Source organism: Mustela erminea, chromosome 7 (genome assembly GCF_009829155.1).
Source record: "Mustela erminea isolate mMusErm1 chromosome 7, mMusErm1.Pri, whole genome shotgun sequence".
Taxonomy (NCBI): Eukaryota; Metazoa; Chordata; class Mammalia; order Carnivora; family Mustelidae; genus Mustela; species Mustela erminea.
In genome coordinates this window covers 3,204,649-3,226,973 of record NC_045620.1, presented here as the reverse complement: position 1 = coordinate 3,226,973, position 22,325 = coordinate 3,204,649, and the positions used below count along the sequence as shown (strand labels likewise).

The 22,325-nt window shown below is 47.5% G+C and overlaps 2 protein-coding genes across 10 annotated transcripts in view; one reads left to right on the top strand and one right to left on the bottom strand.

Annotated features, from left to right (window-relative positions):
- The window catches only part of PHACTR3 (phosphatase and actin regulator 3), a 198,268-nt gene extending 190,951 nt beyond the window's left edge, over window positions 1–7,317 (top strand). Inside the window, exons 10-13 of the mRNA XM_032350182.1 lie at window positions 2,347–2,408; window positions 3,327–3,467; window positions 4,829–4,905; window positions 6,733–7,317. Coding sequence (XP_032206073.1) covers window positions 2,347–2,408; window positions 3,327–3,467; window positions 4,829–4,905; window positions 6,733–6,748 — 296 coding nt within the window. The 3' untranslated portion in view covers window positions 6,749–7,317. The remainder of the gene's footprint in view (window positions 1–2,346; window positions 2,409–3,326; window positions 3,468–4,828; window positions 4,906–6,732) is intronic.
- Window positions 7,318–16,139: 8,822 nt separating this feature from the next.
- The window catches only part of SYCP2 (synaptonemal complex protein 2), a 76,632-nt gene continuing 70,446 nt past the window's right edge, over window positions 16,140–22,325 (bottom strand). For 8 of the 9 annotated variants that reach the window (XM_032350167.1, XM_032350171.1, XM_032350175.1 and 5 more), the window contains 9 exons: window positions 20,871–20,961; window positions 20,481–20,636; window positions 19,809–19,936; window positions 18,663–18,757; window positions 18,485–18,584; window positions 18,188–18,246; window positions 18,019–18,097; window positions 17,866–17,922; window positions 16,140–16,954 (listed from right to left, as the gene is read on the bottom strand). In XM_032350167.1, coding sequence (XP_032206058.1) covers window positions 16,877–16,954; window positions 17,866–17,922; window positions 18,019–18,097; window positions 18,188–18,246; window positions 18,485–18,584; window positions 18,663–18,757; window positions 19,809–19,936; window positions 20,481–20,636; window positions 20,871–20,961 — 843 coding nt within the window. In that variant the 3' untranslated portion in view covers window positions 16,140–16,876. The remainder of the gene's footprint in view (window positions 16,955–17,865; window positions 17,923–18,018; window positions 18,098–18,187; window positions 18,247–18,484; window positions 18,585–18,662; window positions 18,758–19,808; window positions 19,937–20,480; window positions 20,637–20,870; window positions 20,962–22,325) is intronic. The other variant, XM_032350173.1, reaches the window with a different exon arrangement.

Below are 22,325 nucleotides of genomic sequence, written 5' to 3'. Positions count from 1 at the left end.
AGCGGGGACGGGGCCGGCCACGCTCCCCTTCGGTGCACGGAAGGAGCAGTGGGCTTCCTCCCCGGCAGCCGCGGCCACCCCTTCTCCACCCACAAGCCGTCCGGTGTGTCTGTAGCTCAGGAGCGTCCCGGGTGTCCCGGGTGGGGTGTCTGCGAACTTCCCTGCTGGCTCCTGGTGGGGGTTATCCTGTTTGGTTCCGCGGAGCTGAGACTGGAGTAAGCACGTGTGGTCCGGTGTGGAGCACTATCACCACCGCCGCCGACCCGGGCTGCAGGCCCTCCTGCTCCAGGGCCCTTCCTGAATGCTGCCTCGTCGTGTCTGGCCCTGCACGTGGGGGCTCACGAGTAACCGATCAGGCCTGAAGGACCCTCGGAACTCGGTTTGGGTGTTGGGACAGGGCCCCCTTACAGGTGATGACCCCAGACCCGACGTGCCGACCTTCGGCCCGAGCTGTGCCGACTCAGGGCTTGCTTACGTGCCCGTGTTGAATCGTCACAACAGAGTCATGAGGTTTCACACCGACGTTCCCATTTCCCTGGTCAGGAAGACAACTGAAGGAGTCAGTCGTACGGCTTGTTAACAGGACTCTTGGCAAAGAGATGGAGCCCAGGTGGCTGGTTCCACGGGCCATTCGGACCCCTGCATCAGAAGCAACAGTGCATCTCTGACGATTTACAGAGGACGAGTGTGGCTTCCCAGCCGCTGGCTCGGTTTCTAGAACATCTTGGTGTGGAGGCTGTGGTCATGGATGCCTTGGTTTGTAGAAGGCACAGGGCTTTCTGGGTCGGGGACGTGAATGTCCCCAAAGCCATCACTAGGTGCTGCTCAGAGGGAACCCATGGGTTCAGGCTTGAGGAAGGGTTTCTTGGGGGTGGCAGGGACCCAGAGGGGTTCCCTGCCGGCCACCTTCAAACATCCACTCTCCAAAGCACCTGTGTCACTCACGTGACCTTGGTCGTTGTTGGTGATTAAAGATAAAGATCTAGTTTTGTTTTACCTTTTTCACAGAGAGGCTACACTTGGCCTTTGTCTGTGGCCGATTTTTTAAGAAATCTGAAGAATTAGCGTCGTGGCATCACAGAAACCCCCCAGGGCTGGCCTTAGATCGGCACTTCCACATTTTTTTCTTTATCGTCATCAGCCTTCTGACGAGAGAGCTGCTCCATGTGCGTTCTCCTGGTGTGTCCCTTGGATTAGGAACCAAGAACATAAAAGGGCTTCATTTCCTTTCCTAAAACTCTCAGACTTGAGACGAGCACCGTCTGTCGAACCCCCGTGAACCCAAGCCCCGAAGTGCACACGTGTGTGGGATGTCGTCAACCCACCACCCAAGGCAGGCGAGGGGAGGCGAGGTCAAGCGCAGCAGCCGGGCTCCCCTTTCCTGAACCAGCCCTGTTTCGAGAAGCGAGCGCTGGCCCGTGAGCCTCCCTTCCCAGGAATGGAGCTTCCTACCCCCCGGGACCCGAGGCTTTATTTAGCAACAGAGAGCGCCAGAAATAGGACATCCATTATCCTGAGTCCCAGGGCAAAGCCTGCATTTTACGCCCGGGCTCTGACTTCTGCTCTATTTTTAGCCGCCGCGTGTAGGTAAGAGCGCAGCTTGCATGTTAATAGTCCCAATCCGAAGCGCGGTCTGTGCTGCGAGCCTCGGAGGCCGCCCTCAAAGGCTGGGCTGTGTCGCTGCGCTCGCTCCCGAGGTGGGAGTCAGCCGGCTGCCTGGTATCTTTGGGTGTGAGATATTCCCCTGAAAATGTAAATTCCAGGCAAGCTTATGGTGCCCGGAGCCGGGGAGGGGTGTCCTTTGTGCGTGCTGGTTGGCTGGAAGTGTGTGTATTCCTGTAAAGCGGAAGGGACTACGGCAGTGACAGCTCTGTTACGGTCCCTATCGGAGGGTCACATGCGACAGGTATTAATAGTCACGTGTGTGCACAGTTACGCTCCTGGAATGCGTGTGGGTGCCCTCTGTGCTCCGGGGCGTAAATGCACGGAGGGTGGGTGTTTGGTTGCAGGGCAGGGCAGAGGGAGGGCTGCTTCCTGCTTCTCCTGCAAGTAAATTTGCGCAGCCGAGTGTGTGTGCTGAGTCCGGACGTGGAGAAAGTCGAGGAGAAGGACTGCAAGGCGGGCAGAGCGTCCCCCGGGGCCGGTGTCCCTGTGGGGCGGTGAGACCACGGTCTGAACGTGGCTGGCCAAGTGCCGGGAGACCAGCCGTGACACCCAGAGTCCCGATGACCCTCCTCAGCCACCAGAATTGCAGGGGCTGGGAGCTGACTTCTTTACCAAAGGAGAGTCTCAGCCCGTTTTTCTTTCTTTCTTTCTTTTTTTTTCTTCTGTTTTAACCTTTCACAGAGAGGAATGATCAGACAGAGCAGGAAGAAAGAAGAGAAATCAAGCAAAGATTGACAAGAAAGGTACAGTGATTTGAGTGTCTTATCCCTGGATCTTGAGGGACAGGTGACAGGTGCACTGATAGTGGGGTTGGGGGGAGGTGACGCAGGGCCTCTCCATGTCGCTCAGTGACGTCTTCCTGGACGGCAGCGAATTCACTCCCCAGATGCTGGGAGGGCAGCACCCCGGCCCATCCCAGCGTGGCCCTCTGTGCCCGGGGGACAGGCAGGTCCGATGACATTTCTGCGGATCTCTGGGGAGCCAGACGGTGACAGGGCATCACCTTCGTTTACGGGAGATCTTCACACAGAGCCTGGGAAGAGCCTCCCTGGGTGTCCGCATGCGGTGACCTTCCGGGCTTCTTGGTTCCTCCGGCTTGTCTGGAAGATCCTGGTTGCAGAACCGTTTGACTAGCCTCGAGGGTTGGGTGTGGGACTTGCCGGGCGGAGGTGGGTCTGGCCAGCCCGAGGTGGCAGCCCCACAGCCTGGTCCCTTCCCGAGCCCCAGCCATGTCTAAACTCAGTGTCTATGCCTAGCCCGTCTCCTCCGCACCCTGGAGGACTGACAGAAGCTCCCCCCGCCCCCTCCTGGGAGGTGGGTCTTCCCTGAGCTTGCCTCGGGGGTACCGCTTGCGGCCGCCTCTGCGCCCTCCAGACCTTTTCTTGAAGCTCGCCCGGAGGGTCCAGCGCGCCGGGGCTGCCGTGAGCTGCGGCGACCTGACGGTCCTCAGCAAGCCTCCCGCGAGCTGGGGCTGCGCTGGCAGAGCCGCGGGGTCACCGTCGGGGCCGCAGTCCAGGCCTTCCCGCTGGCCCTCGCAGGCGTGAGGGTTGAATGTCCCAGTTTCTGACTTTCCCGTGTCCCTGCAGACACGTGCTGTCTGTCCGAGGGCTCGAGAGCGCGGGCATGGCTGCGGGCGGCTCACGGGCCTTCTCTGATTTCAGCTGAATCAGAGACCCACAGTGGACGAGCTGCGGGACAGGAAGATTCTGATCCGGTTCAGCGACTATGTGGAAGTGGCAAAAGCTCAGGACTACGACCGGCGGGCCGACAAGCCCTGGACGCGCCTGTCCGCGGCCGACAAGGTCCGGGCCGCTGTCCCTGCTGGGTGGGGTGGGGGGGACGGCAGCCCCCGAGGAGGGCAGTCCGTGACAGGCAGGCCGGCAGGTCTGTTCCTGGGCCAGGGGCGGGGAGGGGAGGGGTGCCACCCGCTGTGGAAATGGCGGCTGTGCTGTGCCCCAGGGATCGGCTTCACAGAGGTGATCCGGGGCATGGCTGTGTCTGCTGCTAGGCGACAGTTTGGTCCTTGGCAATCAATGTCTGGAGACATTTTTGGTGTCAGAAATGGGGGGCAGTGGCTGGAGCCCAGGGATGCCCATGAGCTCCCCGTGAAGCACAGGATGGCCCCACCCAGGGTGACCGGGTACCCAGGGTCGAGCGTGTGGGAGCTGAGAAACTGGAAGCTGGCGGGAAAGCAGGCGAGGCTGGCGGGAAAGAGGTGGGGGACGGAGGTTCGGCAGAGTCCACTATAGCGACACGGGGCGGAAAGACCGAGGCCCGCAGGAAGGCGTGGGCAGTGTAGACGGAGGCGGCTCTGGCTCCATCCCCACCGCTCTGGGGTGAGGTGTCTCCAGGGGCCCTGGTGGGAAGCACAGGAAGGGAGCAGGGAAGCAGCGGGTCCCAGAGGCCGTGGGGAAAGCGGAGGGACCTAGTGAGTCCCAAGTCTCCCCCAGCCTCGCTGTGCCGGGTCCGGACCCCAAATCCGGCCTGTCCACCAGCACACATCCCTCGAGCCCCAGAAAATCCCGTGGGAGGCGGGTGGTCATTTCCCCCGTGGAGGCGCTGCGGGTGGCCGGCCTGCAAGGGCTCGGAGGGCAGCGTCCTGTCCCGGGGCACACGACTCCCAGCCTCTCCCCAGCTCTCAGCTGGTCCCTGGGGGGCTCACCCTTGGGGGCGCAGGGTCCCAGGGGGCCGGGGAGGCTGGATGAGGCCGGGGACAGGCCCGACACGCTGTGGTGCTCACCTCACCCACACGTGACGATGACACTGTCCCGTGACCCAGGGGCACCGCGTGCCCAAGGCTGGAACAGCTTCCTAATGATCTCGCACAGTTCTGGACGAGTTCACTCCAAGCCTGACTCCCCGCGTGATCTGGCTCTTTGGATGCCAGCAGGTGGCTCCACCTGGCTCAGCGCGGTGGCCGTGTGCCAAGGCAGCTGGGGGGCGTCCCCGGCCTCTCTGGGACGCGGCCACGCGCTGGCCGGGGCCTGGCTGGGGACAACGGCGACCAGGCGCCAGAGGCGGAGTGCTCAGCCCAATGATGATTCTGCTTCTCTGGAAGTATCTTCCAGAACACCAGAACTCGGGGGACAGTAGGAACTACTGTCCATCCCCCAGGCTGCTGGCGTCCTCTGTGCCTTTCGTAACGCCCGTCTCTGACCCGCAGGCGGCCATCCGTAAGGAGCTGAACGAGTACAAGAGCAACGAAATGGAGGTGCACGCGTCCAGCAAGCACTTGACAAGGTGGGCTTCTGCGCGGCGCCTCTGCTGGTGCCTGTCCGGCTGCCTCGAAGCCGCAGAGAGGGGCAGAGCCCTGCGCGCCTGGGCGCCCGGGGCCAGGAGCTCTGCGGAGAGCTGGAGGGGACATGTGGCTTCGGGGCGTGCAGGGCAGTGCAGGGCGGCGCTCCTGGGTCCGCCGTGTAAGGAGCTCGTGTGTGCGCCAGAGAATCGGCCTCAAAGCAGGGAACAGGACGTACCTGTAGGCCGACCGTCCCTCCCGTCGTGTCTGGACCTCTGGTGACCAAACCCGGCCCGTCTGTGCCAACCGGAGGCCACCAGGTCCCTTCCACTTACTGGTGCCTGTTTCCCTGCCTTTACAGCCGCATCATTAATACGATATCAATCCTTCCCCAAACCCTCCAATATTTGGGTCCCTACAGCGTGCCCGGTGTCATGCCAGGTGTGGAGACAGCAGTGGTGCGTTAGGTAAAGAGGACCCCGCGCCGGGGAGCCGCTGTCCTGGTGGGGCATGTCGGCCGTCCTCCAGCACCGGGCTGCCCGCATCATGGTCAATGCGGGCTCTGGACGTGCTGCCCCACAGCGGCCGCGGGTCTGCATAGGGGGACCAAGGGTGAGGACTGGCCTCCCCGTGCTCACTGGCTGTGCGTGTGTTCTTCGCTCTGCCGCGACAAGCAATACGGTCTCACGTTCCCTCCGTCTTGAGACCGTGCTTGTGATGCTCAAGCTTCCACCCGAAGCAGTCCCCTTGCCACATCCCCCGCGGCCTCGAGAGGCTCACGCCCCAGAGACGGAGAGAAGGGAGCCCTGAGAGCAGATTCTGCCTTCAGCTAAAATAGTGACGCCTTTCCTTTTCTGGTGTGTCCCCAAGTGGTCACCGTGGCTGTTGTTGAGTCACTCACTGTGTAGGTCAGTGTGGCTGTGGGGCAGAGCCGGCTGTGAGGGGTTCCAACTGTCCCCAGGACAGTTTCGGGGAAAATGAATTAAGGTGGGGGAGGAGGTTGCAAGAGCAGGTGAAAATGATTCCCAACGAACGGTTTAAAATTTGTTCAGGTTCCCCCCATGGCCGGCGTACATTTGAGCAAGAATGTGTCATCTTAGTTTGGATTTTCCGAAACACTCAAAAACGTTGAAGAAATCGACATTGTCCAGTAAAATATTCAAAGCTGTTTTTAATGTTTACCATGTTAAAGAATAAGGGTGGAATTGTTACGTAGCATCGAGTGTGTTAATGTCAAAATACCGAGTACGTTTTCCCATTACACGTTATTAAACGTGGTTGACTGAGGATACACGACTTCTCTCCTAAGTCCCTAATGCCTTTCCTAGATCAAGGAATTCTAAGAGTTGGCTGCAAACTTGGACATCAGGAAATAGGATTTTTACCACATTTTAGCACTTAGTCTCCGTTTTGAAAAGCACAATAGTTTAGTCACCTGAGACTTTGTGAAACGTATCACGTTACCACAAACATGTTACTGATGTACAAAACCAAAACCAAACCATAACCCTGATTTCCAGAATTTTGCTCGGTTGATTATTACTTCTGATTGTAGCAAACCTTGGCCTGACACACTTCAGGAGCTTAGCCAACAGCCTTCAGACTGAGTTTTAGGCAGAATTCAGCAAATCATTCTTTCTGGAGTCCAGCGCAGGCCCGGGGGACTGGGGTGCTCGGAGGTCCTCCAGCACCGGAAGCGAAGCAGGCCCATCCTCGTGTCCCGTGTGGGCTCTGAGCTGCTTTTAACGGCCACACGCTTGTTAGTGGGAGGTTTGGGCCATTTCAACTTCCAATGTGTGACCTTACGCTGTTTGCCTTTTTGTACTTCCTAGATTCCACAGGCCATAGAGATTTTCTTCTGAGAAGAATTTGTGTTTAATTTTTGATACCAACACTGAACATTCATCAGGGAACTTTCCTGAAGCTCGGCTCTCGACTCCCTGCCGCGTCAGCGAGAGGGGCAGGACCACTGAGGCAGGTGAAGTCGGGGCTGTGCTCACCTGCAGGAGGGGAACCCAGAGGACGCCCTTCGCGCTCTGGTGTCCGCGGAGTGGGGGCTGTCGGGCCCGGGGGAGACCCAGAGTCGCTCTCCCAGAAGAAAACTGTCATTTGCCTTTGAACCCGGTTTTTCAGTTCTGCAGCGACACGGAGGCTGGGGACGCGCATGTGCCGGCGCCCCTGCCCCGGGCCTCGGACGGGACGGGCCGCAGGGCCGCGCGCAGGATTGTGTGTAAAAGACGTTTTTATTCCGGTCACAGTTAATTTGAGAACTCTTTAAGTTCATGTTCCACAAAATTATTGACTGTATTATACTTTTCTTTTTTTTTTTATATAATGTCTAACAAAAAAATCCAGCTGCAACATTTTGATTCCTGTTAATTTTGTTCTTTAATTAAATGACTACTTATTGCAGGAAACGAACCCGGGTTTTATGTTTTCATAGAGTCGGGAGGAGAGTGGGGGTCTGTGAAATAAGTCGGGTTTTATTACTGTCGAGCCGTCAGATCCAAACACATAAAAGAGAATTTCAACTTTTTGTGTGCTTTGTTTTGTAAATTCTGTTAGTACATGTGGTTTGTGCTTGAAAATCAGATCATCTTTGAATAATGATCCCAGAGGTAAGCAACAACTTGGTGGAAAATTCTACCATGATGGAAATTGGGCCGTCTTTGAGTATTTTTAGATTCACGTATGCAGACATTATGGAAAACTCTGTTACAGGAGACAAAGGTTTAGAGGGAGGGGACGTTATAAAGAGAACATTCACCCTAGCACAAAGGTAAAACGTAATGTTGGCACAAAGAGGGAAAATTAAAAAAAAAAATAATGTTCCCAAAAGGTATTTTTACTTGGCCTTTGAATACGTGTCCTCACAGGGGAGCCCGCCCGCCGGGTACATGGTGAGGCAGGAAGCCCGGGCGCTCGGAGCCTAACGTCAGAAGCTTGCAAACCCTGTTGCTTAAACCCCAGCCCTGCGCTGTTCACCAAGATACTTTCTCTCCAGGAAGACCATCGCTCTCTCGAAATACTGCTGTATCTTCTAAAGGAGACGACCGTCACCAACACTGTAGACGGCAGCTGCTGGCGGGGCAGGGCAGCCCTGGGGGCAGGTGCATGTCCTCTGACGTCACTGCACACCCTACCTCATGGCTTGCTGTGACCTTCCTTGCTCATCTTCTTTAATGCTGAAGTGGGTCAGATGCCCCTAGAAACTGCCCACCCCATGCGGCAGCGCTTTGTCCGGTCCGTCCTGGATGCTGGCAAACGGGGTGTCAGTTAGCTGAACTCTTTGAAAGAAATCCCCGTTGGGGTACGGAAATCCCAGCTCTGCCTCTCTGTGCTGTGCCGCCTTCGAACTGCTTCACTTCTCTGAGCCTCAATTTGTCTATGAAATGAGATGCTCTAAAGCTTTTCTAACTAGAAGTCAGTTCTTTAATTTTACAAGCACGTGTGTGTATGTTTCTATATTATATGCGTAATATATACCTATACTCTATTCATAACCCATATTTGTGGCCAACCTCCAGAAAACTTCAAATTTTTTTCCTATTCTACACTATTTAAGCAGCTTCCTATTTTCTTCTATTCAGTTTAGAATATTAAGCGGGAGTCCAAATTATGTAAAAGTGAGATTTCAATCTCCTCAACATGGAAATATGCATGAACTTACTATGAAACAAAGAAAGGAAAAGGTGCTTCTGTTGGAAACCGTGCCGGCAACCAAGGCGGAAAGGATCACTACTGCTTGGAAGATGGGCCTCTGCGGAGAGGTGACTTGGCAGATGGGATGTGTGTTCAGGTGTTTTGCCCAAGCAAAGTTCCATAATTAGTGGTTAAGTAAAACTCAAGATGGAAATAAGGCACAGGAGACCCAGCAGAGGGTTTGGTTTAGTTCAGGCTTAAGGGTTCTAAGACATCATAAAACCAGAAGACGGTTTCATTGTAACCAAAAACTTTTAGCCACAGTATCTAACTTCTCTATGGTATTTTTATTAATTATAAACTATTCCTCTAAGTTGTATTTCCATAGTTCACATTCTTAGCCAGTATCACAGAGGTCGAGAGAGCCAACTGAAGTTGGAGTTGGGCGTGTTCACTTCAAAGAAGCCCACACAGAGGAAGGCTCTGACGGGTGTCCCCAGTGCCCCTCATCCCAGCTGGAGAAGCAAAATTAGGAAGCAGCTTATAAATCTCATGGGTGATATGCAAGCTTGTGTATATAAATGCACATATGTTCTATAAATTTGAAGAGAAAGTACATATATTTAAGAGCCTGAGGTCTTAGAAAAAACCGTTTCTGCTGCCTCCCTGCTCAGTAACAATCACAAACCTTCACTACGGGCGTTGTCAGTGCATTGACTTCACAAATCATTTGTTCTAATTTCCACAAAACAAACTGTGACTAACTATCAGTTAATAGTTATAGTAACAATACTATTAAGTCACTGAAGGAATTCTGCTTTTAAGGAGATTAAAAGATTAAAACCATAATTGATTATTTTATATTATTTTATATTATAATAGTTTTTAATAGTTATAGTAACAATACTATTAAGTCATTGAAGGAATTCTGCTTTTAAGGAAATTAAAAGATTAAAACCATAATTGATTATTTTATGGGAGGAAATTAAATCACTTCTAGAAGTATTGAGTTTTAACCTGGCATGATAGGAGGAATAGTACATTGTAAGTCTTTGTAAAAAAAAAAAAAATTAAGGATGTTGAAAGGACTTTGAAATTATATTACATAAGTAATGCTTAGGCAATTGAGATGGCAAAAAAAAAAAAAAAAACCCAAAACAAACAAACAAAAACCACCCCAAACCCAAAAAACCCCAAACCCTAACGTCAAGAAGTCCATCTTGTGGAAATACATGGTAATTACAAGTCTAAATTCTGGAGGTGAAAAGCCAAGTTTTTAGCTACGTACCCATAGTTCTTTAACAGCAACTTCAAGTCCAGAACTGTAAAATTCTAATTACATTATTAAAATTATTAGTCTTACATGCTTCTAATCTCAAACCCATTCTTTTACAGAGCGTTTTTTACAGCTTTTCATGTGAAAGAAACGTCCAAGATGCTCGTAAGAAACTGAACATGTTGAGACTCAAACTGAACATATGAAAATATCCCGAAACAGTGAATTACCATAAGTTAATTTCTCTTAGACAATGTTAGAATGAGCAGTGGAAAAGCTACTAGTTACAAGTTCCCACAGTTCCATGAGAACAGAATGGCATGTTATGTTAAGTAATAAAAGTAACTTCTAATTGTTAGATCTCCTTTAAAGAAGGTGAGCAGGGAAATTCTTTAAAAAGCACATTTTCTTGACAGTAAGCCACGGTAAGAAACTCTGGATCTGGTGTACATGCTAATAATTCTTAAAGTTAAAACCATGCTTTTGTCTGCACATTATTGCTTTCTGAAAGCAATGTATTCCCCTTTTCCAAAGGTATGGGTACTGCTCATGCACAGGTGTGCCCCCCAAACGAACAGCGCCTTCCCTGCATTCCACCCGGGAACTTGGTTACAGCGGGGACTCCTGGGGCGGCACAGAGCGGTCTCGGGAACGTCTAACACCTTGCTCCATTTTTCCGTCCCAGCTCAGACTCGTGTGCTCTCACTCCCTGCCGCGTCCTCGTGACCAGTATCCTGCTTCTGTTGTCTCTTCGCGGCACTCAGGATTCCGCCCGCGCTGGCTGTAACTCTCCGCCGGCTGTGTTTGGGAACTACGTAGGAATTCGGGGACAGCTACCGTGAGTGGGTCAGCTGTTAACAGGTGGGAGTGACAGGTGGCTGAAGAGCTGGCTAGAGCCACTGCGGGCTTCACACCATGTGCTGAGGTCGGAGTCAGAATTTGTCGCTGTTGACTGCCAGGTCACTGGGGCGTTAAGTGCGGGATGAAAACCACCAGCCCACTAGGACTCGGAGGGTCTGCTAGGCGTCCATGGTATCAGGATTTGGTGGCATTTACGTCCCTGTAGTAACCTCTCTTAGACTGGACCAAGTTTCTGCTTGGCTATACTAATGATGCAAAATTTGTTCTCTCCCCCGTGTGTTCTTCTGAAATAGTTAGGACTTTGCAGCTCAGTTCGGTTGAGGAAGTGTGGGAAGCCGCACCAACATGTGTTAAATTCCACCCAGGTCAGAAATACAAAGTATTGGCTAGAATGGTCATTTATTTTTAATATGCTTTAAATAGGAAAATCAAGAAGTTGTAGTTACTTCACATAATCATTAGGCTCTGCTAAGACAAAATTGATTTAAATCACCATTTTTGTTAAATAGTGAGATAAGTTGAGAAACACACTGTATAGTAAAGAAGAGAGAGATCCGATCATTAAAGGTTTGTTTCTATGCTACCTGTCTTGCCAACTTCAGCCCACCAGCCCAATCTGGCCTGCCTTTTTTTTTTTTTTTTTTTTTTTTAAATGGCTTGCAAGCTAAGACTGGTTCTCACATGTTTACACAAATACCTACATATATTCTCAAATTTACCTGTTGGCCCACACAGTGTAAAACATTTTCTATATGGTTGGTCTTTTAGATAATTTGCCAACTCTGGCTCTAATTTTTCTTAAGTGTAAATAAATATAGAAAATGTTAAAAATGAATCACACAGAACAAAGTCAAGCAACTATATCTTTTTAAAATACACTTAAATTTTTTTTACATCAAATCTGTCCCAGACATCGTCTGTCCCAAATGTCAATATTCATTATAAACTCATACTGATGGTAGTCGAGTTGCATAAAATGCACATTTTGTGAGGTAAATAATAAAGGCCTTATTGACGCTAAAGGCCAGCATTTCCTTGTAGGACAACACGCACTCCTCCCGCTTCCTTGTACTTAACATGGTTGCTATCACAGCAGCACAAACCAAAATCATAGTATCTAAGCTGAAATTCAAGACACTGCACCAAATAGATCTCACTCAAAACATCTGTGTTCCTGGAGAAAGCCTCTAGATATTATTTTAGAGTATTTCCATGAGCTTTTCTTGGTCTAATGTTTTTCATATTTCAAAAAAAAAATTGTTTTGAGAGAGCATGGAGTTGGGGGAGAAGGGCAGAGGCAGAGGGAGAGGGAGGGTCCGAAGCAGGCTCCGCACAGTGTAGAGCCTGACGTGGGGCTCAGTCGCACAGCCCTGGGATCCTGCCCTGAGCTAAAAATCAAGAGTCAGACGCTTAACTGACTGAGCCACCCAGGCGCCTCTCCAAGTATGTTTTTCAAAAAGCCCAAAACTAAACATCACAAATATAACCATTAAAAATATAGTATCTTGGATGATAAAGTCTATGTACATTTGACACGCCTACACAGTTCTTCCAAGGGGCCCATAAAATGGAAAGCCATAGAATTCTTTGGGACTACATTGGTGCTGTTTTTTTTAAAAATTCAAACACTCCTCGTTTTTACAAAACATGGATATACACGTTTCACGTCTTCCTAGAATAACTTTAAAAAAATTATTTAAATTACCTTAATAGGGGCGCCTGGGTGGCTCGGTGGGTTAAAGCCTCTGCCTTCGGCTCAGGTCATGATCCCAGGGTCCTGGGATCGAGCCCCAGAGCCCCACATCGGGCTCTCTGCTCAGCGGGGAGCCTGCTTCCTCCTCTCTCTCTCTGCCTGCCTCTCTGCCTACTTGTGATCTCTGTCTGTCAAATAAATAAATAAATCTTAAAAAAAAATTAACCTAATATATTAATATATGTAGTGTTAGTTTCAGAGGTAAGTTTAGTGATTCATCAGTTGCGGACAACCCCCCGTGCTCGCCCCATCACGCGCCCTCCCCCATGCCCATCCCCCGGTTACCCCGCCCCCACTCCCTCCCCTCCGGCCGCCCTCGGTTCCCTTCTTGCTTGTCTCTGTATGTAGAGCTGAGCACAGTATGTGACACAGACACTCCGGTGGCTGACTGACTAATACTTCATGATCCGTTTTAATGGAAATGCGACCATACGGGATTTGAGGGTCGGAGAGTTTCAGGCACATCTGCCCTCTTTGAATTCAGTGGATTTCCACCTAGAAACACTCCGTTTATTCCCTCATTCATTCACACTGTTGCAACCCTACTCTTCTAGGCACGTGTTTAGGTTCGGGAAATAGTGGCCTAAGTTACTATTCATAAGTGAGTAAGACACACGCGGTACCTGTTGTCATAGACTTTCCAGCAGCGGGGTTTATGGGAGGGAGGAAGAAAGAAGTTTCTGGAGTGACAGGAGGATTGATAGGGCTGTGCGGGAGGATCCCTCTGAAGTACTGTTTACGTGAGACTCAGAGGACGGCATGGGCGCGGGGAAGCAGAGCCCCAGGAGCAAAGCCTCGAGGACAAGAATGCGACCGTCCAAGCACCAGGCCTGGAAGTCTGCTGAACGAGGGAGGGGCAGGAGGCACGCGAGGACAGAGGCAGAGGCCGGCTCCCCTAGGGGCTTTCAGGCCCTGATCTAAAGCCTGGGTTTTAAATGCAGAAGACACCTCTGCACAGGTTTGGTGCGTTTGTGTTTTATTAAGTCAATTCAGGTGAGATGCCGATAGCACGGAGTTAACCGTGTTGGGACTGCCGTTTCGTGGCACCTGGTCCACTCACCAGCCACTCAGCCGCTGCTTCCGTCTGGTTCATCACAACCCAAGGAGACTCCATATCCTCGAAGTAGGCACTGCCCAGCTTCCCCTTCCCCGAGCCTCCGGCAGCCCCCAACCTGTCCCCGTGGATTTACATATTCTGGGTGTTACCTACCCATCCAATCCGACAGTGTAACCTTTTGTGTTTAGGTTTCCACGTAGCGTGTTTGTCCACATGCATCGGCGGAACTCCGTCCTTCTTAGGGCTGCGGAACAGCCCGTGTGCAGATGGTCAACCTGCGTTTGTCTGCTTGTTGCCCATTCGAGTCATTTCCGTGCCCAGCTGCTGGGACTTGTGCTGCTGTGGACATTCGGCTGGCGTCTGCTGAATATCTGGTTTCAGGTCTTCGCGTGGATTGCCGGGGGGTGGGACCGCTGAGTCATAGGATAATTCCTCCTTTAACTCTCGGAGGAGCCACCAAACTGGTTTTCACGGGGACTGCAGTGTTTTACTGCCCCCAGAAGCCCACAGCCACCGGGTCCTGCACAACCTCACCAATACTTATTTTCAGTCCTTTGGCGGGTGTGATGCGGCGTCTTGCTATGGTTTGTGGTTTCCAAATGACACATGATACTCCGTGGATGTTTGTGTGCTTGTTGGCTAATTGTACATCTCCTCTGGAGAAATGTTCATACAGGTCCTTTGCCCCTGTTCTTACTGGGTCATTTGTCATTTTGTTGCTTAGCTGTAAGAATTCTCGATATATTCCGAATACCGGATCGTAAGCAGACGCGACTCGCAAGCGTTCTCTCCCCTTCCGTCGGTCGTCTTTTCACTCTGGTGAAAGTAATCTTTACACGAAGGTTTTCTTGGTTTTTAAAGTCCACTTTACCTTTTGGGTTTTTGGTGGTTGTTTTATTTTCTTGTTGGTGGTGCTTTTGGTGTCTTACCTAAGAATCCACTGCCAAATCCAAGGTCATGAAGATTTGCTTCTATGCTTTTTCCTAGTAGTTTCGTAGTTCTAACTCTTTTAGGTTTTTTGATCAACGTATTTTGTATATATGGTGTGAAGTAAGGGCCCAGTGTTGTTTCGCAGAGGCTAGCCAGTTGCCCAAACCACGTGTTGAGGACTGCTGTCAACACGGAGACGTCTATTACACGGAACCATATGAAATTACCTAAGGAAATGTAGATTGAAGAAAAGTAACAGACCAGGAATGAGCCCTACATTAAGAGGAAAAGGGAAGACAGGAAAGAGATAGGAAATGGAAAATACGCCAGCCGAAGTCTGGGTGAAGCGGAGTTAAGAAGATGGAGCCTGGGGCATTGGGTGGCTCAGTCAGTTAAGCATCTGCCTTCATTCAGCTCAGGGCTTGATCCCAAGGGCCTGGGATGGACCCCCACCCCGGGCTCCCTGCTTTGGGAGTCTCTCTCTCCCTCTGCTCCTCCACCTGGCTTGTGCCTGGCTTGTGCTCTCTAATGAATAAATAAAATCTTTAAAAAAAAAAAAAGGTGGGAGAGTATACTTGGTAAAATTAATCACTGGTGGTTTTGATAAAAAGTAGGTTCAGTGAAATAGTAACTAGAGAAAATTCTTGCCCTATGTTCTGTGTGAAGGGGAACAGAGAATCACATCGGATGGGCAGCAGTCAGAAGGGAACTTGAACCAGGGGCGTTCGTGTGTGTGTGTGTGTGTGTGTGTGTGTGGTAAGTGTGGGCTATGCACACTGGGAGAGATGCAGAGACCACAGGATTCCGAGCACTAGCAGGGGGACCGTCCTTACATAAAAAGATAAATCTGCCACAGGAATATGCGAGAAATCAGAAAAGGCTAGTATTGATGCAGGGAACATACCGGGAGAAAAGGTGAGGACAGTATGAAGCTCGGCCCAAGAATCAGGGAATGCAGCAGTGATAGTCGGTAATACTCTGGAAATGCGGTCAAGTCAGGCAGAGGTAGGACTGCTGTAAAATATGGGGTCATAAAGTTAAGTCTGATTTTAACTCTTCTCTAGTGACGTTCAGATTCCGGAATGAAGGGTGTGAGTCGGCAGAGTCAGAGAGAGGTGAGCGAGGAAGAAGAGTGTGAGTGCGGACTGGAGGATGGATCACGGGTAGGGAAGGAAAGAGGGCCGAGGAGGAAGGTAACAGGACAGCCAGACGGTGGAGGAGCGAGCGGCCCAGGCTACTCTGGGAAGCAAGCTGCAGGGGAGGAAGGTCAGGGTGAAAAGGGCGTTGGAAAGGGAGACTCAGCAGGTGGCACTGACTGTTGCTGAGCAGGTCACAGCAGAGACCTAGGCTGGGCTACACACACGCAGTGCAGTGTGGGAATGTGTGTGACTCCTTGTAAGTGTGGCCAGACAGGAGGTAAACAGGAGTCCTAAAGCTGCACAGGGCTCCATGGGGTTTCAGCTCCTGAGCGGCGGTCACTGTCAGAGCAGAACTGTCACTGTCTCCTGACGCAGAGTCCCTGCTGCCCTTCCACCAACTGAATCCCTCTGCTTGTCTATGCTAGGAAAGCCGCTTTTTCACTGAACTTAAATACCGGTAGTATTCCCACCCTCGGCCACCCTTCTGCAGGCCAGCAGTGGGGAGTGAGGCCACTTTCTATCCTGCCTCAGATGTCTGATGGGAGCAGGATGTTTTGTTTGAGCCAATATTCATCAAATAACTTTTTATTTATAATACTATTTAAGTCACAGAGTATTTATTTCAACTTTAATATATAGTTAAAACATGTATATTTTTATGTTAGCAAGATACTATTACAATGAGTACTAGGAGCTTAAAAAGAACCAGTAAAAACAGCTGCTTGAGCTGAGCCTTCTACCTACAGCGACGACATCTCAACAGCACGGTAAGTGGTTCGAACCGAGCCGAATGTCTGTGCTCTCCGAGTGCGCTCAGAGCACTGGCTTCCACTCAGGTAAGGGTTTTAAATCTGAGCCTTTAGACTTTCTCAGCATGCTGAATTTTTATTACATGTAGTATATTCTGAACTAGTAATACTTATATTTGGTCCAAACTGTATTCTTTTAAAAATATTTTATATGATAAACCTTAGTTTATTAAAGAAACTAGTTTTATGAGTGTAGTTAACTCGGTAAGATTTGTGCAATGTAAATATTACCACAAAGACAAGCAAATTCTTTTTACTGTTTGGTTTCCCCGAAATTTCCCTCTCAAAGAAGAGCAGTATTCTATAGGCAGAAGTCTCTGGAGGTTGGAGTCATGTTAAAGTGGTTCTTTCACATCCATAAGGTGACATTTCTTTGGATTTGGAGGCTCCTACAAAAGCACTCTGGCCTGGGTGACATGTGTATTTTTCTTTTTGTAGGGCTACTCTGGTATTTCCTGTTATACACAAAAAGGAATAAGTGGATAAAACCTGTTGATAACAACTAGACATCACACACGAACATTTCTTTCATGAGCCATGAACAATGACATCAGTCCTCTGCGTACATTAAGAAGCTCCTCTTCTTGCTAGAGCCGGGGGTGGGGGGTGGAAATAAAAATCACACTTAGATTTTAAATTATCACTGTAAGACCACCAAATGGCGGGGGGGGGGGGGGGGAAGGCTATTACTTGGGCTTCTTTTTAAAACGATCCTTTTTGTAAAGATATTTTGTATCAGTGCTCATTCTATCCAATGCCTCTGCCCCCAGGATCTGTTCCTAGCTAGCTACAGAGTTCAGGGATCATTACTGATATTCTACATCAACTGAGAGAGCCAGTCTTTAAAACCCCAAATTGTTGAATTTTTTCTCTAGACAGAATTTCATTGACCGGTCTAGTCAGTCAGCTGGTTCGCTTCAAGCTAAGGTGGCTCAGCCGCAAGCACCTCCGCCAGTCCGGCACCGTGAGCGTCTACGTCGCACGCATCTTTGTGTGCGGGCTACATTACAGGGTCCTAAGAAGGTCTGCCATCTCCGAGTCAGCACTGAAGATGACCTGCGCCCCCCTCAGGACTGCTTTTCCCCCACAGAGCAGCTGTCGGTCTAGCGGACCTCAGGAAAGGCAACTACACTTCTATCCTCAAATCGAAGTAAAGGAAATCCTGTTGTCCCTGTGGCTCTGTCCTGACACACCTCCTGCAGAAGGCACAGCAGAGGTCCTCTGAAGGGCTCAGTGCTTGGACACAGGACAAAGAAATCATTCTTTGAGCTCATTTTAAAATCTGCAAACTGATACTCCTTTTTTCCTTAGGAGGGACTCATAGTAAAATACTAATAGAGGTGATTTTAGTAAGTTTGCTCCCACTATTCTAATTTAAACAATAAGAATCACTGGGCTAAAACTGTCTCTCAAACCAAAACAAAAGACAAGCCTGTGAAAGACTTGCCCCTGATTGGTGGCCGATCCACGTGAATCCCTGACCCAAGAGGGGACTCACCGTTTCCTTCAGGAGCCTGTCTTGGAGCATTTTCATGTTTTCTTTCATCGAACACATCTGTAAATACACATATCATCTATGAAATTTACTGTAAAACTTTCACAGCAAAGAGGTATTGTGAGAGATTATGTATAAACATGTAAAAGTTGGTACCTCAGATGTAAAAACAGTGTCTTCGTAATCAGTGTTGTAGAAGACATTTTTGTCCAGTGATGCTTTCAAAAGGTGAAGCCTAACGAAAGGAGTTACCTTTGCGGTTATCATTTTACACTGCATTGCGGTAATATAGCGATTATAGTTTGATTAAGGACGTCACACTAACCTCTGCTGTTCACTTTTTTGATAGGCGTTGAACTTCTGAAATGTCTTCTCCCAGAAATCCTTAATTTTAAAATACAAAAATTAACACTTGGATAATTACTATACTCCTAATTTAAACAACGTGGCTATATGCTAAGCATATTCTAGATATTACACACTCTCTTTCAGGGTTTTCCTCTTATTATCAAAGGCATTACTCAGCATAAGCTTCAGTCTATGTGTGTACATGCAATCTAAAACTATTTTCTAAAGAACAAAATTAACAGTTTTCCCAAGTGTAGCTCTTAAAAGCACAAACCACAAACTCCTTCTCCAAATCTTTTAAAGACTGTGAATCTTTTTCAAAATTTTCCAGCTCCTCTATGATGATGAATTGGAACTTGTCAAGTTTTTTGATCCTAGTAAAGAAACAAAATGAGATTATTTTTATAAACTGTAGCATTCAGAAGTTTTCAAAAGAGGTTTTTATTACAGACCTATAGTCCTGAATCTGATGGTTCATTGTGTTCAGATGTTGTTGTGCTGTTTTCCAAGACTGCTTTGTAAAATAATCCATCACTTTCTGGCGGATCTGAAAAATACTAATATTTAACTTGAAAACTCTTTACAAAATAATCTAACCAAGACTATGTTACAAACAAAGCCTTGACCATGCAAATGATTATGAAGAATTCAGAAAAGTGACAAACGAAAACCTAAACCCAGTGTTCATAAATAAATCCAGTGGAAGCGGCATCTGGTTCCAACAGGAAGGTTTTGACTAAGGGTTTAACTGATCACTGGTTTTGTAAAGACACCGAAGTCTACATTATTTACAAAAATGCTACTGATTATAATTCTCTTCAGGAACAAAGTCAAAAGTCACACTCAGAATTGTTACCATCTTCCATGAAAACGTGTTTGCTAGATGCAGCCAGACGCAGAACAAAATATATAAATCAGGGCTTTGCTGTTGAGATTAGTTTGACCTTTGATAATTAAAATGAAATATACAGAATCTTAGTTTTAGAGAGAAAAAAAAGATAAGAGGTGGGGCTGGCGATAAAAGATATTTTTCTGCACAGGTTAACTAACAGCAGGCCAAGAACTATTCTAAACACAGGCATGTGAGGAAAAAGAGGTAGGTGGAGAAAACAATAATTAAAAATTGTTCTAGAAAGAATTTTTGCAAACATCACCTCACCGGAACCTTAGCAGCTAAGGCTCCGTAGGTGTGCAGACCTGGTGACAGAGAACGAGCGGGCTTGCATCCTTTCCTCGCTGTGAGGGCGCCCTCTCTACTTGTCATCTCCGTGCAATAAAAAGATGAGGCACGAAAAGAAAATCGTTCAGAAAAGAAGAAAAATCATGCCAAGAGTCCAAATGGTAAGCAAATTGAAAAGGGAAATAAGACAAAGAGAAAGGAATCTAGAAAAAGAAAGAATATGGGTAGCGCACAGGTTTTAGAAGAGAAACCGGGCTCCGAAGACAAATTACTCCACTTTTCATCAGTCCGTGAGGACCGAGGGAGTTAAATGGGTGTTTTGTTGCCAAAGGATCAAATCCAGCTGACAGTCTCGTAGAAAGGTAGTATCTTATCATACTATCGGGCAGAAGTCATAATTTAAAGAATGGTAACTCACATGAAACTTCTTCCTAAATTCTGTGTTGAGGCTCTCGCACATCTCCCCTAGCTCGGCGATCTCACTTTCCCAGCTCTCCCCAGGGAGAGAAAAGTCATTTGTTGATAATGGAGATACACTTCCAGATACTAAAAAAGGAAGATAATCAAGTAAAGTTAAAATATACATTATTACAAATTTAGTCTGAATCTAAACTTCATGACGTTTAGAAGTCTCATGAAGCTGAGAACAAAGTCTTATTTTCAGATTCTGTGTGTGATCTAGGAATTATGACATAAAAGACTTAAAACTATTTTGATTTCTAAAAAATCCTCTTGGCAATGGTTACACTGGGATGCAACATTTTTGGACTGATCATTTTTCAACTATTTCTATGTTAATAACCCAATGTTTGGTGACATACTGATCAGTAAATTTATATTCTAGTAAAGCTTATATGTGGTAATCAATGATAGAATCATAAAGGAGATTTATGAGTACAAAACAGACCCTTACAACCGTATTTTTCACAGAAAGTGAACTTTAGGATAAAGCATTACCCTTATTAGACTTATCCAGAGTTCCCTTTACAGAGGGCATTTGTGTGTGTGTGTGTGTGTGTGTATCATTTGAGATCTAAGAAACCACCTTCCACAATAATTGCATTTTGTCAAAGTCATTTACTCTACCCACCTTTGTAAGTGTGATGATCTCTATCCTCAGTTTTAGATACTTTTTTGGGAAGCAAGTATATTCTCCTTTCCTCCTCTTCTTCCAACTCTATTTCATCAGCATTGCTTAGATCATCTTCTACGTACATTCGTTTGCGACTAAGATGCTGTGTGGGGCCTTAGATACAGTTAAAAAAATGGTGCTACAATCTTGATTAAAAATACCAAATAATTTTCTTGCTTTTATTAAAAAAAACCCACAAGCTTTCAATTATTTGTTTTTAGGCAATAGTGCGTTAAGTTCTCTTTTCCACTGGACTAACTAAACGGATAAATGTTATGTCTTAACTGATAATTCCCCGCAGTAGTATTTCAGTGATGCTGTCTTTAAAGCAGGGCTAGGGCTACAAACCTGACGTATGAGTAGAGCCACAAGGCAAGTCACACCATATCTGCTCTCTTTCTTCACTAGACAGGGACAGTGGGGATGCGGAGTGACCTCCCTAAAACAGATATCAGAAATCGGAAAATTCGGTAAGCGCTCTTGTTTCACCCATGACCATGTTTCTCAAACCGTGAAGCCATGCATTGCAAATGTGGTCCGTTTCTTTTTCAGGTAGTTCTGTCTCTACCCCTTCCTCTGCATCTCCCCACAACCACACAGTGACGAAAAGCCTATGTCCATCTCAGTCCTACATTATAGCAATATGTTCAGCTGGCTTTTTCAACATTCTCCCAGTTTTCCATTCTTCCTTAGTAGGATTTTGATTTCTTTGAGTCAGGGAATGGGAAGCCACACAAAATAGAAGTCAAAACTCTTTTCTCAACCTACTTTTCAACATCTTTTTTTAATCTAACCTGGCATTTTCCTGTACACAAGCTTCTCCATTGCAGTCAAATGAGTCCTTTCCCTCTTCCATGAAAATGCATGCCCGCCCCAGTCACCCTCCTCTACTTATTAGGTGGGTCAGTACATACTGACCAAGCAGAGAAGGAACAGAAACCTATCTATTGAGGTGGAGGTCAAGCCCTCCCCAGGCTATAAAATTCTGTCTTACAAAGCTTTCTGTGTTTTCCAGGCTATTACAATATTTTTGAGATGGACTGATGGACTGCTACAGTGGCACAAAGCTCAGCCAAATTTCTATATAATCATGAAACCCTAAAGTCCCTGTTATAACTATGTAAGTCAGTGATTCAGCTGCTATATCCTACTTAAAACCTTACAACTTCTTATTTTAAAAATTTCAACTTTTTTTCCAACATCAAACCATCCTTCATACTTTAAACATCAAATTTTCAGTAACAGTTAAAAATATTAAAATATAACTATTCTTAAAGAACAGTTATCTGATTTTTGTAAGAACAAACTTAGTTTAAACTGCTATTGCTTTATGCAGGATTTTCATTACTGTTTGCAAGTTCAACTTCCATCAACTTTTTTCTGAACTATAAATGCTTACATCTGAGTAGCTGTTACAATCATGTGTATCTTGTGTAAGTATCACAGAATTTATATTTTTTCTATTCACAACAGTATTATTAACTGGAGTATGCCTGGGCTATGAATGAACAAGACATATACAAACCCAAAGGAAATTAGAAAATTATTTAAAGCCAAAACACAACAATAAGAAACCAAAACTACTTATGTTTTGAGGGAATAATTCATTTGCTACTAAAATTCAACACCCATTCACAATTAAAGGGTGAAAAAAATCCTTAGACAACTAAAACATTAATTTGATCAAAGTACCCACCAAGAACTACAGAATAAGCATGCCTATTGGTACAGTTTCTAGTGAACATTGTCACCAAGGTCATCATCACCTTAACAATAAAAAAAAAAAAAAACCAAGTATAAGAA